Genomic DNA, 17,621 nt, shown 5'->3' with positions numbered 1-17,621 from the left:
CAGCTCAGGGATGGGGAACCCCATTGGACTGTATTCTTTTTCATGGAGGATGTTGCAGCATCCATAGCCCTCACTAAATAAAGATAGCTGGGGAAACAGTTGCTCATCTCTTTGTCTTTGCCCACTGAGGCTGCTGCTGGGGTCATTTATAAGAAAATTGTTCTCTAGGTGAATCGTGCTCCTGGCAGAACCTGGGACCCCCAGCTTGAGGTTCAGACACCCCTTTCCCTGGGATTTCCTTGGGAATCACTTATTGTGCAGCTGCTTTGTCAGTGGCTTGGCACCGGTGCCAGAAGAAGACTGGGAGGCTGAAATGTCCTGAGTGGTCTTCCTCCATTTCTGTTTGTGCCCATTCCCTCCCTGGGGAAGGCTGGGAAGGGCTTGAGGGGGGGGCAGGCAGTCTGCACTCACCAGGGAGAGGCCAGGAGCTGCCCATGGCCACCAGCCACCTCCTTACACACAGTGAGCCCTTTCTTATCCCCTTGCCCCCTCCCCACATCACGATGATGTCCTAATTTCCCCAGGTTTGGTTCCTCCTTGGGCAGCCACATGGCTGGTGCAGTCACATGCCTGGAGAGGGTCGCTCTCCCCCAGCCTAGGATGCTGAGCTCCCCTGGGCAGGGGCTGGTGCTGCTGGGGGTGTTACTGGTGTCCCCTGGGGCTGTGGCAGGGGTTTGCTGGCCACAGCCCCCCATGAGCAGTGCTTTCTGTCTCTGTCTCACTCAGAACGAGCTGCCTAGGTTTCTGGTGTCGGCTGGCGTGACCACATTGCACAGTCTGGTGTCATCTGCTGCTCTTATGCAGAACAATGCTGTTAAAAAAAAACAAACATCCAGTTGAGTGCCTCTTTAACAGGAGGAGCACTATTTCCTGTAATTTCAGGAAAACTGCCAATAATAATAATAATAATAATCAATGCTATATTTTAATGTTTTCTGCAGTTATGTAACTGAGCTGCTTCCCAAAACTGAGAGCAGTTGGGTGACTCTTTGGGAAGGGGGAGGCACATGGCAAGCACACATCTGGAGGGTCTCGTGCTCAGTATTGGTTTGAAACCAGAGGTGAGGGACAACATTGTGAGCTGGCAAATCTCTGACACTAACTGTGTGTACTTGCATGTTTTCATGTCTGCATCAACATTTATATGTGTATAGGGAACTAAACAGCACAGCTGCAATAGTTGTGGGTGCTTGGGCTGCTGGCAGCAGCAGGGCACACAGGAGCTGCAGTGGTCTGAACTTGCTTGTGCTTGTAAGGCAGTACTAAGACTCTCAAAAATAAAGTAGGGAACCTCTAATATTAATCTGAGGCTGCCTGTAGTGGCCTGGAGGATAGCAGAACATCTTTGTGTTCAGGCATGTTCTAGAGGCTTCTGACTTCCATCAGTCATCAAAAACAAAAAACAAACAAACAAACAAACAAAACCAAAAAGCCCCCCCAATAGTGAGATGTGGGATCTTTACAACAGCTTTAACATCCTCTCTGCACTTTTTGCACTTTGGCACAGCCAAACACACCATGGAAGCTCCACATGCTGTCAAGAAGGCACCCAGAGAATTGTTCATAAAATAATACATGTAGTTTAACTTGCTTCACAGAGCAGAATGTTAGCAAGAATTTTAACTGCAATACATGGAGAAAGAGCTCAGAGGTCCTGTGATCCAGTACCCTCAAGCCTTCAACAGGTTGAGCTGGAAGCACAGAGTTCAAATACAGTTTTCAAATCTTAACATTTATACTAAAACTCACTATGGAAAACCTCAAGTGTTCATGCTGACCTCATCCTCACAAGGAAAGAAAAAAATAATGGCTGCCCAGGGGGGTGATTGAGGCCTCATCCCTGGAGATGTTCAAGGTGAGGCTTGTGGATGTTCTGAGCACCCTGATCTAATGAGGGTGTCCCTGATACTGCAGGGGTTGGGATGGGGTGACCCTGAGAGGTCCCTTCCAGCCCAAATCATTCTGTGATTCTATGAATTAATCCCTCAATTTTTTGTTGAGTACTTTTGAGACTTGTGAGTACAGTCAGGACTTCCAGACACAAAGCCAGTAAAGAGTGTTCTGTCCCTGTGTGGAGAGCTCATCAGGCAGTAATTAATTAATTTCCAATGGCATTTGCTAATCACAAGACACTTTTTGTTCTAGTGACAGGTCAGAGCACAATGGGAGCAGCCTGGGTGCTGCTGCTCTCCTGCCAACCCCTGGCTGAGCTCTGGGCTCTGCAGGGTGGGCAGCAGCCCCCAGACTCCCTCAGCTTTCTGGGGTCACTGCCTGTGGCTCTGCTGGGTTTCCCACCCTCTGTGCAGAGTCTGTGCTCACCCATCACCCCAGCACAGCACAGACCTTTGCAGTGCATTTTCCTGCTTGTCAGTTAATTCCAGGACCCAAATTACCATCTGAAGCAAAGACACTCAGACTACTCTCCACATTCCACAGTCCTCCTGTTTCACGCAGTCTGCTTCTAGAGGTGACCCTCAGCTTTTCACAAGCCCCAGATACCTGCAGCCTTGCTTGGTGAACACCTGCCACAGGGCTGACAGGCCACAACTCCAGTGAAAAGGGAGAGAAACCAGCACAGAAGTCACTGTCCCAAGGACTGGGAATCTACAGCTGTGGGTTCAAACTAATCCCCTTTCCTGAAAATGACACCAGTTCCAAGTCAGCAGGATTCTCCTGCCTCTGGGCAAGAAGCCATTGTAGGGAGTGGCAGAAATATTTTGTCTGTGTTGCATCTTTGCCCTTTCTCAACACAGAATTACACAACACACAGAGCCAAGAGTGTGTGCAAGTAAAGCTTTGCTTGGTCTATCCTGTTCTGTGCTTTCTGCTCTGCACATGTGAAAAAGGGGTAAAAGCCAACAGTCACTGCCAGAGCCAATGAGACAGCATCAGTGGATGTCCTGCAGCTTCAAACCACACTCTCTTATTCCAGCACAGCCTACATCCTCCTCTCCTTGTGCAGATATGGAGACAGATTTTTTTATTACAGCTTTCTCTACATAAACAGAAAAAAAGCAGTTTAGTGAGGTGAGCATCTGCTGTTCCAGCCCAGCCTGGGGACAGGGTCCCAGCAGGGCTGTGTGATGATGCTGGACAGCCTGATCCATCAGGCAAAGGCATCCCCATGGTGCTCCATGTGCAGAGCAGCAGGTGAGGAAGGGACCTGGACCTGCCCCTGCCCCTGTGCAAACCTGACAGACATCTCAGTTCATTTTCTTGCGCTTCTGCCGGCCCCCGGATGGCTTTGGCACGGGCAGGGGCAGAGACAGAGTGCCCAGCTTGTGGTTTGAGTCGTTCCCAAGTTCTGGCAGTCCCTTGGCCTTGGCGATCTTCAGCCGCATGGCCCTGGCAATGTCCATCATCCTGGAAAACATCAGAGACCCCATCAGAGGGTGCAGAGGACGGGGAGAAGCCAGGAGGCCCAGCCCTCTGCACCTCCAGGCTACCATGGAGACAGGAGCTGGAAGTATTCAGAGGCTACACAGCACAACTGTCCCCTCCTGGCCATTAAAATGCTCCATCCTCAGCTGTATGGAGAGGGGCTTGTTGGAGACACAGCTTCTTGCCCAAGCCCTTCACCCTACACAAGCCAGAACACACCTGGAGGCTTCTCACACAAAGGGCAAATGGCATCCCAAGGGAAGCCTGCAGGGAAAGGGGGAACCTGACCTCAGCTGAGGACGAGTCCCAGAATCCTCCTTCATTATCTTTGAAATGCCAACAAATTCAGCTGGGAAGGGGCCTTCACTCAAAGAAGATGGAGACTCCCTATTTCCAAGGAGTCCCATGGACAAGACAAGGGGCAATGGGCACAAGTTGCTCCTGAGGAGATTCTAATTGAACACAAGAGAAAAATTGTTCACCCTGAGGACCATGGGAATGGTCTCCCAGGGGAAGAGGTGGGTTCCCCCACTCTGGAAAGTTTAAAGTCTCAACTCAGCAGGGTGCTGAGACCCCTCAGATAAACAATATCAGAAGGGCTGGAGCAGAGGATCCTTCAGGTCCCTTCCAGCCTGACATCCTGTGATTCTATAAACTTTCCCACTCCAAGCAAGGATCACCTCACCAGGTGGCCCAGGGCTATGTGTCTCTCCTCAGCTTTCGTGGCAGGTCCCAGCCTCCTCTCCCCTAGTCTCAGCACCATCCTGTGCCCCGTGTTCCCAGCTCCAGCACAGCAGTTATGAACAAAACAACTGTGAAAACCAACATGGCTTCCACAAAAAGTTTAGCTCCAAAAAGAAAAATGTATGGAATCCAACAGCAGACACAGCTGTTAAACCCACCACTACCCATAAAGGAGCATAACTGGGAAAAACCAGAAGCCATTGCACCAAGGGTGACCAGGAAGCTTGCAAAGCCAAGAGGCCATCCAGGGCTCTGATCAGAACTTACTGCTGGACCTTAACAGTCCAGAGCCCTCAGCAGAGCCCATGGTGCCTTCCCAGCTGCAGAGAAAGGGTGTGTGTCCTTCTGCAGCTACCACCAGCCTGCACAACCTCCATCCACCCCGGTGAGGACAGATCAGTGTGTCTGAGTCAGGAGGAACACATCCTGGGATCACCTCACCTGCAGAAGCAGATGGGCTGGGAGAGGGACACTAATGAGCAGGACCCAGCAGCCACTAACGGGACAGCATTAACGAGCAGTGGGGTGGCTGACAGGACCTGACCCTTCCTGAATTATCCCACGGGACACCAGAGCTGGAGCTGGCAGCAGACTCTGGATGACACCTGCTGGGAAAGGCAGATCTTGCAGCCAGCAGCTGCTGCACATTCTTCCTACTTGTTCTCCTGGGGATCAATGAAATGTAAGGGAGAGCTAACACAGCTAACACACCAGGGTTGTTTGCCCAGCAGCTGATTTTCAAGCTGTTTTCTGCCTATTCACTTTCACTAAACCCAGATCTGGCAAATCCTCCTTTCAAACCTACAGCCAGTAGTTCTGCTCATGGTTCTCTTCTTGTGGTCCATTCCTGGAAGCCCCCAAGCCCAGCAGTACTTCAGAAACAGAAACATGACCCTTGGTGCCAAGCCCTGAGTGAGTGAATTTCAAGGGCCTGGGATCCCTGCATATGAACACCAACCACAGGCTGTCAGCATGAGTGTGAGGACAAAACCCCTCCTGGTGCTGCCAGCTGCATCAGGGAGCGGAGCTCTACAGGAAGAGGGAGCTCAGAGGATAGGGAGGTGAAGAGTGATGTGTTTTGTCACAGAATGGATGGCAGTGGGTAGGATTCTTCTCCTGGAACTGGCCCCAGGTTCCTTTTTTGGTGCTGCCTGCCTCAGTTTCACTCCCTGCAGAGAAGCTGAAGAACCTCTTGATGTACCCAAGGTCCTCTTAGCAGCAAGTGCCCTTTCAGAGCCTGGGATGTGTTAACTCCTTCATGAGCACCAGGGCTTCAGAACAAAGCTTCAGCACAGTCAAAAGCCCATCTGCAGTGGAGGGACTCACTGCCAGGTGTCCCTGCACCAGAGCAGCTCCAGTGCTCTCCCCCAGGGCCCTTTGCTGGAGGATCACAGCGCATCTCAGCTGGTACGAGCAAACTCACCTGCTCTCCTGGAGCTTCAGGTCATTCTGCAGGACAGTGAGGTCTGTTTGGAAGTTGCTGATGTGCAGAGCCAGTGCAATGACGTATGCTGCGATTTTTGCCTTCATGGAGGAAGAGACCAAGTTCTGAACACTGCATGGAGGAGAGGGAGAACATTTGGGATGAGAGTCACTGAAGGCAAAACACAAACCCCAGACAGAACTGGAGACCCAGTTAGGCATAGAATCATAGAATCATAGAATCATAGAATTGGCTGGGTTGGAAGGGACCTCAGAGGTCATCGAGTCCAACCCTTGAACCACCGTTGCGGTTGCTAGACCATGGCACTGAGTGCCACATCCAGTCTCTTTTTAAATAGCTCCAGGGACGGAGAATCCACTACTTCCCTGGGCAGCCCATTCCAATGCCGGATCACTCTCTCCGTAAAGAAATTCTTTCTCATCTCCAACCTAAACCTCCCCTGGCACAACTTGAGACCCTGCCCTCTTGTCTTGTTGAAAGTCGTCTGGCAAAAGAGACCAACGTCCACTCGGTTACACCCTCCTTTCAGGGAGTTGTAGAGAGTGATGAGGTCTCCCCTGAGCCTCCTCTTCTCCAGCCTCAACACCCCCAGCTCCCTCAGCCTCTCCTCATAGGGTCTGTGCTCCAGTCCCTTCACCAGCCTGGTTGCCCTCCTTTGGACCTGCTCCAGCACCTCAATCTCCTTCCTGAACTGAGGGGCCCAGAACTGGACACAGGACTCAAGCTGTGGCCTCACCAGGGCTGAGCACAGGGGCAGAATCCCTTCCCTGGACCTGCTGGCCACGCTGTTCCTGAGCCAGCCCAGGATGCCATTGGCTTTCTTGGCCACCTGGGCACACTGCTGGCTCCTCTTCAGCTTCCTGGCAATCCAGACTCCCAGGTCCCTTTCTGCCACTCTGTGCCCAGCCTGGAGCTCCCCATGGGGTTGTTGTGGCCAAAGTGCAGGACCCGGCACTTGGAATGTTGAACCTCATCCCCTTGGGATCATCCCAACTCTCCAGTCTGTCCAGGTCCCTCTGCAGAGCCCTCCTGCCTTCCAGCTGATCCACACTCCCCCCCAGCTTAGTGTCGTCTGTGAATTTGCTGATGATGGACTCAATCCCCTCATCTAGATCATCAATGAAGATATTGAACAGAACCAGGCCCAACACTGATCCATGGGGGACACCACTAGTGACCGGCTGCCAACTGGATCAGCCCCGTTCAGCACCACTCTCTGGGCCCGGCCCTCCAGCCAGTTCCTAACCCAGCACAGGGTGCTCCTGTCCAAGCTGTGGGCTGACAGCTTTCTCAGGAGGATGCTGTGGGAGACGGTGTCAAATGCTTTGCTGAAGTCCAGGTAGACCACATCCACAGCCTTCCCCTCATCCACCATTGGGTCACCTGATCATAAAAGGAGCTCAGGTTGGTCAGACAGGACCTGCCCTTCCTAACCCCGTGCTGTCTGGGTCTGATCCCCTGTCCATCCTGCAGGTGCTGTGTGATTGCACTGAGGATGATCTGTTCCATGACCCTGCCAGGCACTGAGGTCAGGCTGACAGGTCTGGAGTTTCCTGGGTTCTCTTTCCAGCCCTTTTTGTGGATTGGCGTGACATTCGCCAACTTCCAGTCATCTGGGATGTCCCCAGTGAGCCAGGACTGTTGGTAGATGATAGAGAGAGGCTTGGCGAGCTCTCCTGCCAGCTCCTTTATTACCCTTGGGTGGATCCCATCTGGTCCCATAGACTTGTGGGGATCCAAGCATCTTAGTAGGTCACTGACTGTGTCCTTCAGGATTACAGGGGGGCTGTTTAGATTCATGTCACTTTCTATGAGCTCTAGAAGACATCCATCTTCAGGGTAACCTGTCTTTCTGCTGAAAACTGAGGTAAAGAAGGTGTTAAATACCTCAGCCTTTTCTTCATCTTTGACAACTATATTCCCACCCGTGTCCAGTAAAGGATGGATGTTTTCCTTGCCCCTTCTTTTGCTGCTGATGTATCTGTAGAAGGACTTTTTGTTATCCTTCACAGAGGTGGCGAGATTCCGTTCACATTGTGCCTGACTAACTTCTCCTGAAAACAGAAAAAGAGCTCAGAAACAGAGGCCTCTGACCTCAGGGGCCCAACAGGCTTCTCTGTTCCCCTCACATGTTCCCGTTTCTGTTCAGAACTGCAGGCCCTGGGGTTACCACAGGCAGCCTTGGCAAAATCCCCAACTAATGGCCCTTCGGCCCTTTGGCAGGCAGGTAATTGCATGAGGAAAGCAAAGAGAAGCTGCTCTGAAGCCATGCAGCATTACTACTAACAGCACCTCAAATAAGCAACCCATCCCTGGCTGAAATCCTTCCTTTCTCACTGCTTTGAGCCGTCAGACAAAAGCTGGCCCATTTGGACTTGAATTCTCTGCTCACGCCTGCAGTGAGACAACACAGCAGCAATCAAGGGGGAAAGGAGGACCGAGCAGGGAGCAGCTCCCCAGCCTCTGCTCCAGCTTCTCCTGGATGACCTCCAGGGCCAGACCTTACCTTCTACACCAAGCCTGGTCATTGCTGGCAGGACAGTGCCTGGGCAAACCTCAGGCAGAATTCTTTGTTCTGTGCAGACGTAGGTGCCATGGCAGGAGTTAACCAGTGTGAACCTTCACAGTTTGGTCAGTGTAGGTTTCCATGGAGAATCCACACAGGGAACTCAGTCCTATGTTCAGCCCTACACTGCTGAGGTTCATGATGAACTCTCTGCCTTAACCATCATCGCAAGCACAGTTCCTTACCTGCCATTGTTGTAGGTCAGTGAAGTGAAATTCTTCATGAGTTTCCTGCTAATTATGTGTGGGCATTCAGGACCCATTGGATCTAGGACAGAAAGAGATTTGCAGTGGAATGAGAAAACTGCATCCCAGGATCACACAGAACCTAGAAGGTGCCTGCACAGTCCATTTGTAGGTCTCACCATTTTTCATGTCAGAGAGAGGCTCCCAAAAGCTTTTATTTCCTTTACTAATGGGATCTTCCACTTGTGACCACCCAATCTAAAATGTGTGCATGTGCACCTACCCATCTACTTCTTTAATGTGATCCTGTCACATAATACAATTCAAACTGACAACACACACACAAATTCCCATTAGCACCAAGGCAAGCCATTTCCACATCCCCCTTGGGGCAAATCTTCTGTCTCCAGAAATGCAGGAAGACATTTAGAGACAGGCTTGACATTTCCTCCTGCCTCACACCCCTGCCCCTGAAAACGCCAACAGTGACATTTTCAGCACTGACAAGGAGACTCAGGTACACAAGTTCTGCGGAAAATGGCAAGTCTTGAGAACCTCAACCCAAATATTTCGTGCAGTGCTTTCCCACCACAGCAGTGGTTCCCACCATTTTATAAGAGAGATCATAAAGAAAGGTTAAAAGAAAGATCCTTATTCCCCTACTTTGGAAAGTTTAAAGTCTCAGCTCAATGGGTGCTGGGACATCTCAGATAAAGAATAATATGAGAAGGGTTGGACCAGAGGATCCTTGAGGTCCCTTCCAACCTGACATTCTATGATTCCAGACAACAGTGATCACATTAAGCTAGTAAGACAAGGATGATGAGAACATCCTCGAAAGCACAAAAGGACATATAAAGGAGGTATTGTGTCCTGTGTGCCTCTGACACCTGGGATATGATGGCTGGATGAGGTGAGGAGCTGACAGTTTCCAGTTTCTTGCCTTGCAACTAAAGTGTGAAAATACAAAACATGTTTATAAGTACAGAACTATCAATAAACTATGAAAAATCTCAAAATTCCCAATCTAAGCTTCCCTGACTCCTGTTAAGAGGATCCCATGGTACCATCCTGAGGCACAGTGTTCAAAAGGATCAGACATACATCTCCCAGCAGATGCAGATCTAACAATCCTTAACAGCATGGGGATCCCCAACACAAAGGCAGCTGCTACAGCTGGCTGTTTGATCACAGCTTGTTCTGGGCAACTTTAATGTTTCCTATTGCAGTAATTAAAGACCAAGTCTCAGCAGGTGGCTTATAATGGAGGAGCTAAAAAGTCTCTTACGTTTCTTCTTGATCACTTTCAGACAGCTGAATTTAATCAGCGTGTCCAGGAACCAGAGGCATCGGGCTTTGTGGTCTCGGCTCCTCTCATCAGCAGGCAGGAACTTCAGCTCCTCTAAAACAAAGGAGCAATGGCTGAAGGAGAAAGAGGGGGAAGATGAAGCTTAAAGAACCAGGACCCAGCTGCATCAGAGGACAGGACACAGCTGTAACTTCAGTGCTCAGCTGCCTGAGAGGAGCTCTCTGGTGATGGATGAACACACCTTCCCATCAATGCCCACCCCATCCCTTCCAGCCACCAAGGTCCCTGCACTGCAGACTCAACAGCTCCAGGTGTGGGTCCATGTCAGCCTCTCCTTCCAAAGCAAGCCCCACAGAAGTCAGAAGGTGGCTGGGACACCATGCTCAGCCAGCTCTGCCATCCTCCTCCCAGACAACCACCTACAGACCCTGCTTTGCCCACCTTGACTGCTAAAAGGCTGCTGGCAGCAGCATTACCTTTTATCTTCAGCTTTCTTGGTGATCTCTTCTGGAGTGATGTTAACAAACACTGCTGCTGGAACACGCAGGGCTTCATACTCTGCTGGCGACAGAACTGGGAGGGTTTTAAGGAAAAGAACAAGCACACCTTTGTTCTGCCCCTGGTCTGGGCAGCCTGCAGTGAGACAAGCTCCATCCACTCCTGCCTTAGGGAGCAGGGAAGGAGGAGATCAGGGGGCAGAGGGCAAGGACAAGAGTAGGACTAGCCACAAAGGTCTTTGAAGGACTATGGCTCAACCAGCAGCCACTTCTCCTGCCCAGCTGACCCCATTACTGCTCCCAGCTGAGCAGCTGCCAAGTGAGCAGATGCAGGCACAGCATCTACTGTCTGTAGGACAGAGGCAGAATATGGGACTTACGGGCCCAAAAATCTCAATACAGCACATCTCTGCCCTCAGCTTGTGGCTGGTAAGGAGGGAAGGCTTGGCTCAGCCTGGCAGCACTCACTCTCACAGGCCAGACCACCAACAATGGGGATCATAGGTGTGGGAAACCACTGTGCCACAGGAAAAGATACTGTCCTCAAATCTGTAAACATTTTCTGGCTCGTCAGCATCTTCATTACAAGGCGGGAGGAAGACAGAGACGTTCTGCACATCGTCCTGGGCCACATCCTGCATCAAAGCTTTGGAGGGAAGCAGGAAAAGGGAGTATTTGGAAACAAAACCACAGAAAACACAACCACAACCCAAATCCACTCAGTGGTGCCTCTTGGGTCAACACCAGTTAGTCACTGGGGGGAGTTTTCAAGCTTTAGAACTTCAGTTCAGCTTATCTCATGGGGTACAGCAGGAAGGAAAAGGCTACAGCCCTTCCCTGTTTTGTTTTGCTGCTGCCACGTGTAGGTGCTAACTGTACAGAAGGCATTGCAGCAGGCACAAAAAGGCTGAGAACTTCTGGTGGCCCGAGGTGCCATATACCAAGCACCCGGGCTTTACACTGGTGCCATCACTGATACCAAGAACTTTCTGCTCCTTAGCATTTAGAAAAGCCACTCCAGACTAGAGAAAAATCTAGGAAGGAAGTTCCCCAAGACAAACTAGTTGCTACTTCTGCAGCTCAGGCCTGCAGGGTGGGCAGAACATGATGTTTCCCCCCTGGACTCCATAGGACATCCACCTGGCACAAAGCAGCTCTCAGAGCACAGTCAATAGCCAACCTGGAACACAAGGGATGAGAGCCAAGGGGTCCTACAGTCAAAAGATATCTCTCCAACTCATAGCAAATGAAGCTCAGATTCCAGAAATGCTGGTGGAAGGGAGCTCTGGAGGCCTCCTGTCCAGTCTCCTGCTTAGAGTAGGACAAGCTACAGCTCCAGACAAGGCCAGAATCCTCTTTGCTGCAGGCTCCTCCAGCCTGGCTCAGCACAGCACTGGGGATGGCACCTGATAGGGCTGTGACCACTTTCCAGGTCACACCAGGAGAGTCCACTGCCTTTAACCCAGCAAACCCATATCCAGGGACTCCCAGAAGAGCCCCCAGGGACAGACACTGATGGCACAGGGACCTGCCCTCATTCAGACAATTCCCACACTAACTCTAGCAGGATCAGGAAACAGCTTCTCCTCCAGCAGAAAGGTCTGCTCCTGGAGTTCCTCCAGTTGTGCCTTTCATCAAGGGAGGTGATTCTCCCTCTCCTCTTCTCTACTCTGCTCTGCTCAGACCCCACCTGCAGTGCTGGGTCCAGGTCTGGAGTCCCCAGCATCAGAAGGACACAGAGCTCCTGGAACACATCCAGAGCAGAGCCCTTGAAATGCTCAGAGGGCTGAGCAGCTCCCTGGGAAGCCAGCCTGAGGGATTGGGGTTGTTTAGCCTGGAGAAGAGGAGGCTCCCAGGGGAGCTCAGAGCAACCTTCCAATATCTGAAGGGGCTCCAAGAAAGCTGGGGGAGGGCTTTGGACACGGGGGGGTAGGGAGAGGACAAGGGAAATGGGTTAAAATGGGAGAGGAGAGATTGAGGTTGGACATGAGGAAGAAATCCTTTGCCCAGGTTGCCCAAGGAAGTTGTGGCTGCCCCATCCCTGGCAGTGTTGAAGGTTGGATGGGGCTTGGAGCACCCTGGGCTTGGGAAGAGGGGATGGAACTGGATGAACTTTCAGGTCACTTCCAACCCAAACCATTCTGTGATTATGTGATTCTCAGCTGCCAGACCAGCTGCTCCCTTGGCCAGTCCAAGAAAACCGTCTTCTCCTTCTTCCTACCACACCAAGCAAGGGAGAGGCAGATAAAGACACTTCTGACTGCCTCCACTGAACCCCGAGACCATGCTCTTACCTGCAACTCCCTTTGCATCTATGACATTTGCTGCTGCCTTTGTCACAGCAGTGCTCAGGACGTCGCTGCCCACTGCATTCATCCGCCGGGAGCTCAGTGCTCGCTTCTGCTTGCTGGTGCCAAAAGCCTCAATGCACAAATCCACCTGTGGCAAAGAGAAGCCCAGGAAGGCACGCTGCTGAGCTGGGGACACTGCATGCAAGAGGAGAGCACAGCTAACCAACACCTGTCCCACACTCACAGGCTCAAACGTTTCTCTGGACACAACCCAACTACGCTGCAAGCACCGATCTGCAGGGGGCAGGGAGTAACTGGGACTGCAACCAAGGCTGAAATAATGATTAAAGTATTGCCCAGTGTGGCACTAATAACACTGCCTCACAGTCCTCTGAAGCACAGAGTGTGCCTGACCTGCACAGGTCCACCCTGCAGTAAACCAAACATCAGGGCCTCAGACAAGCATCACCTGCCCCTGTCAGCAGGGTAATCACAGCAGAATAGGATGTGGGATTTCCCCTTTACCTTTTCCCTGTAGGATTTCTTCTGATAATCTGTTGTGTCATCAGGCATTGAGTTATCTATAAAAGAAAATAAAAAACAACACCTCAGCATGCGTGGGTTGCATGAGCCAGAACAACACACACCTCTAGCATCCCCTCTGCTCTAAACCATTACTGAGAGACTTGGCACAACAGCCCCAGATCTCCTCCATGGGACTTTGTCAGTGAAAGAATACACTGAATGCAAGGGAGTGCACCCAGAATGAAAAGGAAAAGCAGGACAATTTCTGCTATGAAGCCTATGAGCACAGTGCATGGATTGCAGCAATACTCAGGGGGAAAATCAGCTCCCAGAGGACTGTATTCTTTGGGTTTCCCTCCTCTGGTCAGACAGTAATAAAAGAAAAGCTCTCCCACCCAAAATGCTCCCACCCAAACACTCTTAAACTCCCCCCCTATGCTTTACCCTCCTTCCTGCCCTGTGTTTCACATCACACAGTGCCTTAAAAGGAGAGGGCAACGTATCCTCCCTCTTCCATGCTGAAATGAAGCAAGAGCAGGCAGGCCATGGGGAGCACAGCTGCCAGCAGCTGAAGGCACAGACAGCTTCAGACCGCTGCCAGGGTTGAACACAGAATCCTCCTACCTGACAGCCAGGGCTGCATATTGAATATTTCAGCATTATAGACTTCCATTTGCCCAGACTCTTTGTCTAACACGCCAACAAAATACCTGGGAAGGCAGAGGCAAGCAGTCAGCAATGGAAAGATGCATGGAAGGATGTTCTACAACACACAGTGCAGTGCCCTCTGTGAACCCCATCCCCTGCCAGTGCTCTTTTGACTTGACAGTACAACTTTCCCATGCAGATTTGGAATCTTAGAATCATAGAAAACCGGGTAGGAAAGGACCTCAAGGACCACCTGGTCCAACCTTTCCAGACAAAATCATCTCTCAGTTGAAGTGCACCAGCCCTTTCAGTAGTTTCATGTCACATTGAAACAAGCTGCCTCCAAGGCTTGCACTAGGTATTTAGATATAAAACAGACTTGTTGCTCCAACTTAGAAGTCTTAAGACCACTGAATTAGCTTTGAAACGCACAGTCTGGGTGCAAGAGTGCACCCAGTTCTCTTTTCTTTTTTGGTGGGTCAGAACCCTAGGTTTCCTGGGGTTCCTTTGCTAGGTTTCCTAGGTTTTCCTATGCAGTTCCTTTGTTATTTAACACTTGGATTCCCTGTGGCCACTTCTCTGCTTAGCACAAGTTTCTTTTAGCCCTCAGAGATGTGTCTGATGTCTCCAAAACAGGGTAATTTGCCTTAGGTAATTTACTTTTTGTCTCATGGGGGCAAATGGTTTGTGCAGCTCCTCCTCAGGTGTCCTTCATCCCAGCTGGAAGGGGCTGTACATCACCTGGGCTGACACTGATCAGGGGATCAGCTGTACCAGATCCTTATCCAGCCAGAGGAGTTTGCTCCAACTCACCCCTTCTGACTGGTGCCTGAGCTTGCTCTGCTTCATAGCATGTCCTCCTAAAACTCAGGACACACTCGCACAGCAGTTTTAGGCTGACAGCTGCCAAGAGCAATGGGAATGGATCCACTGGAGGAAATCCTCATGCAGGCAGCTGAGGAAGGTGTGGGAGTAAAAGGGACAGAAGGATGGGGTGGAAAAACTTGAAAGAATAGCAAGAAATTACTTAATTCATTCTTGCCTGCACCTCTGGGGATCCTGAGGCACATGTAATGCAAAGCTGGTACCTGAAGCTGAGAGTGCATCAGCAGACAGCTGCCTTGTTACCTTCCATAGCTCAGCATCTCCAGAGGTGCAGGCAAGAACCACGTAAGCCACTAACACCATCTCCTCATCAGCAACATGAAATGTTCAGAGATGAGAATGCTAAATGTGCCTAAAAATCATACTGCATGGATACCTGTATCATACAAATTCATTAAACTAAATTAATTTCTCCAAACTCAAGATGAAAAAGCCCCTTAGTTCTTTTTTTTAGCTGCAGCACTTGAAACTGAAGGCTGTTACATCTGAAGGTTCAGCTCCCCTGGTTTAACCTCTCAGGAAGAACCAGCAAGGTTATCAGCAGCATACTTTGACAGGCTGTTTGCAGATGTGAAACCTGTTTCTCCCACAGCATGACAGAGCAGAGCAGAACAGAACAAGAGCACTGCAGCTGGCAATGGCCCACAGTGATCATCTAGTGCAACTGCCTGGCTAGGGCTGACCAAGACTTAAAGCAAATTATTGAGGGTGTTGTCAGGGAATTCTCCTGCAGTGCACACATTTCACATTGTGTAGGTGAGCAGGAACAGTAGCACACATCCAAGGAGGAAAGAAATGCTGCTGTGATGTTCATATCTGAGCAGCTCATCTGCTTCCACCCCCATGTCCCTGCCACCCCTACCTGCACAGGGAGTTACACTTCATCACCCCACTGCCAAAGTTATTCCCCACATAGGAAAGCCTTTCAGTTTCGGAGACCTGAAAAACAAAGACAAATTACTTGAACACAGGGCTGTGGAAAACCTCCTCCACATCTACTTTATCCTCCTTGGTGCCATAAAGCTGTAAATCCAAGCAGGGGATGCCAGCTGTGCATAAGCAAATTTCACTTGGCCCACTGTGGGTATGTTTTGCATCAGACCAAAATCTTTACAAGACAGAAAACATTTCTTGAAGCTGAAACTATCCAGGACACACAACTCTGCCTCAGCTTTCACTGGGCCAGAAGATGAGGAACCACTGCAAAGAAGTGATGGGAGACATAATTTAGGGTATACCTCTATACCCAACATGAGCTGGGACACTTAAAAATGGGAGATCAGTCAAAAATGTAAGAGAGGCATTAAAAGGTGTGGCACTGTCAAGAGATAGCAATTCACAGACTGAAAAAGAGAGCAGAGCCACCAGGAATAGCTCAGCCACCCGGATGTGTTCCCATATGTTCATGTCTCTGCTACATCCCAGTTTATTTCTAAGGATTAGAAATAAATCCTAAGGATTTAGGCTGAAAAGTCATATATTCCTTGAGAATCATCCATGTAAGCAGCTGCAAAACTGAACAGGATCTGAATCACAGAACACCAGGCTGCAGGCGCCTCAAGGATCATCTGGTCTAGGCTTCCTTGGCAAAAGCACAGTCTAGATATCTTGGTCCAGCATCAGCACTCTGTCCACTTGGATCCTAAAAATATCCAGTGCTGGGGAATCCACTGCTTCCCTAGGGAGATCATTCCCAGGGCTGATGGTTCTCAGGGTGCAAAACTCTACTCTGGTATCCAGTGGGAATCTCCCCAGGATTCACTTGTGCCCCTCAACCTTAGTCTTTTCCATCTGAGTCCTCACAAGAAGGACCCTCCATCTCCTTTGAAGCTCTTCACTGAAACAGAAATCTCCTTATAATGCAGTTTAACAAAAAACTGGTGAAGAATTCACTGTGCTGGCTGTGTGCACAGCAGGGGTTTGGTGACCACGTGCAGGAGCTGCTTCAGGACAGCTTTTACCTTTAAATGTCATTTGCCTCCAGGATGTTAAAATAAACCAGGAGCACGCCCTGCTCCGGGGGATCAGCCGCTGCCCGGGAGCTGGGGTATCAGCAAAACTCTCAAAATATTCGGGGAACTCAGGTCTGAGGGGGGATTCACCTCCTCCCACCTGCGGATGCCCTCAGTTAGAGCCCCCTCACTGCACAACCCCCCTCAGCACCAGGAGCCCACCCACGCTGCCCTGCAGTCCGGTACCGACAGAACCTGCTCCGGGACCCGCCCCGGTACCGGAGAGCCTTACGAGGATCCTGCGGTGCCGGTGTCGGGGGTGTGCCGTGTCCCGGTGCCGGTAGGCAGTGAACCGCATGCCGCCGGGCTCCCGCAGCCGCCCGTTGGAGAACCGCACTGCACCGAGAAGAGCCGGGTCGGACCGGCACCGCGCCCCCCATACTCGGCCCAATCCACACCGGACCTGCTACCTCCAGCCCTTGCCCGGTGCACCCCTCCCCCCCACCCTCTCCCGGTCCTGTCCCCTCGGTCCGGTAGCCCCCGGTCCGGTGTTTCCCTCTCCATCGGCCCCGCGCCCTCCGCCTGGCCCTGACCCCCCCGGCCGGTGCCCACGCCTCGCCCCCCCGCCCTGCCCTCCATCCCGGCCCGGTGTCCCCCTGCTCCCTCCCCCGTCCCGGTGCCCCCCGTCACGGTGTACCCCACCCTGCCCCCTGCTCCCCGCTCCCAGCCCGGTGCCCCCCATCCGGGTCCCTGCTCGCTCCGTCCCTCCCCCATCCCCCCGCCCCATCCCCGCTCCCTGCCCCCAGCCCGGTGTCCCCTCCCCAGCCCGGTGCCCCCCGCCCTGTCCCTACTCCCTGCCCCCGTCCCGGTGTCCCCCCACCCCGTCCCTGCTCCCTCTTGTGTCCCGGTGCCCCCCGCCCCATCCCCGCTTCCTCCCCCCAGCCCGGTGTTCCCCGCCCTGTCCCTGCTCCCTCCCCCGTCCCGATGCCCCCTCTCCTCCCGTCCCGTCCCTGTCCCCTGTCCCCTGCCCTGGGGTCCGGGCCGTACCGATGGCTGCGGGCTGTCCCATCTCGGGGTCCCCTCGGTACCTCCAGGTGGCTGCGGAGGGGGCCGCCATGTCTCGAGCGGGACGGGGCGGGGTTTGAGGAGGCCCCTCCCACGCGGTGGGCGGAGCGTGCTTCCCGCCTGGCCCCC

The 17,621-nt window shown here is 51.9% G+C and overlaps 1 protein-coding gene across 1 annotated transcript; it reads right to left on the bottom strand.

The window, feature by feature from the left end:
- Positions 1 to 2,962: 2,962 nt before the first annotated feature.
- On the bottom strand, positions 2,963 to 17,564 carry POLR1E (RNA polymerase I subunit E). Its single transcript, XM_030467228.1, has 12 exons — positions 17,475 to 17,564; positions 16,720 to 16,823; positions 15,338 to 15,414; positions 13,567 to 13,652; positions 12,943 to 12,998; positions 12,421 to 12,565; positions 10,665 to 10,772; positions 10,106 to 10,202; positions 9,609 to 9,742; positions 8,321 to 8,402; positions 5,549 to 5,680; positions 2,963 to 3,363 (listed from the first exon to the last, which is right to left on the bottom strand). The coding sequence occupies exons 1-12, from the start codon at positions 17,542 to 17,544 to the stop codon at positions 3,204 to 3,206; spliced, it is 1,251 nt and encodes a 416-aa protein (XP_030323088.1). The 5' UTR covers positions 17,545 to 17,564; the 3' UTR covers positions 2,963 to 3,203.
- Positions 17,565 to 17,621: the final 57 nt, after the last annotated feature.

Source organism: Calypte anna, chromosome Z, assembly GCF_003957555.1.
Source record: "Calypte anna isolate BGI_N300 chromosome Z, bCalAnn1_v1.p, whole genome shotgun sequence".
NCBI classification, from domain to species: Eukaryota; Metazoa; Chordata; class Aves; order Apodiformes; family Trochilidae; genus Calypte; species Calypte anna.
The sequence above is the reverse complement of the archived record's forward strand: the minus strand, read 5'-3'. Positions and strand labels throughout refer to the sequence as shown.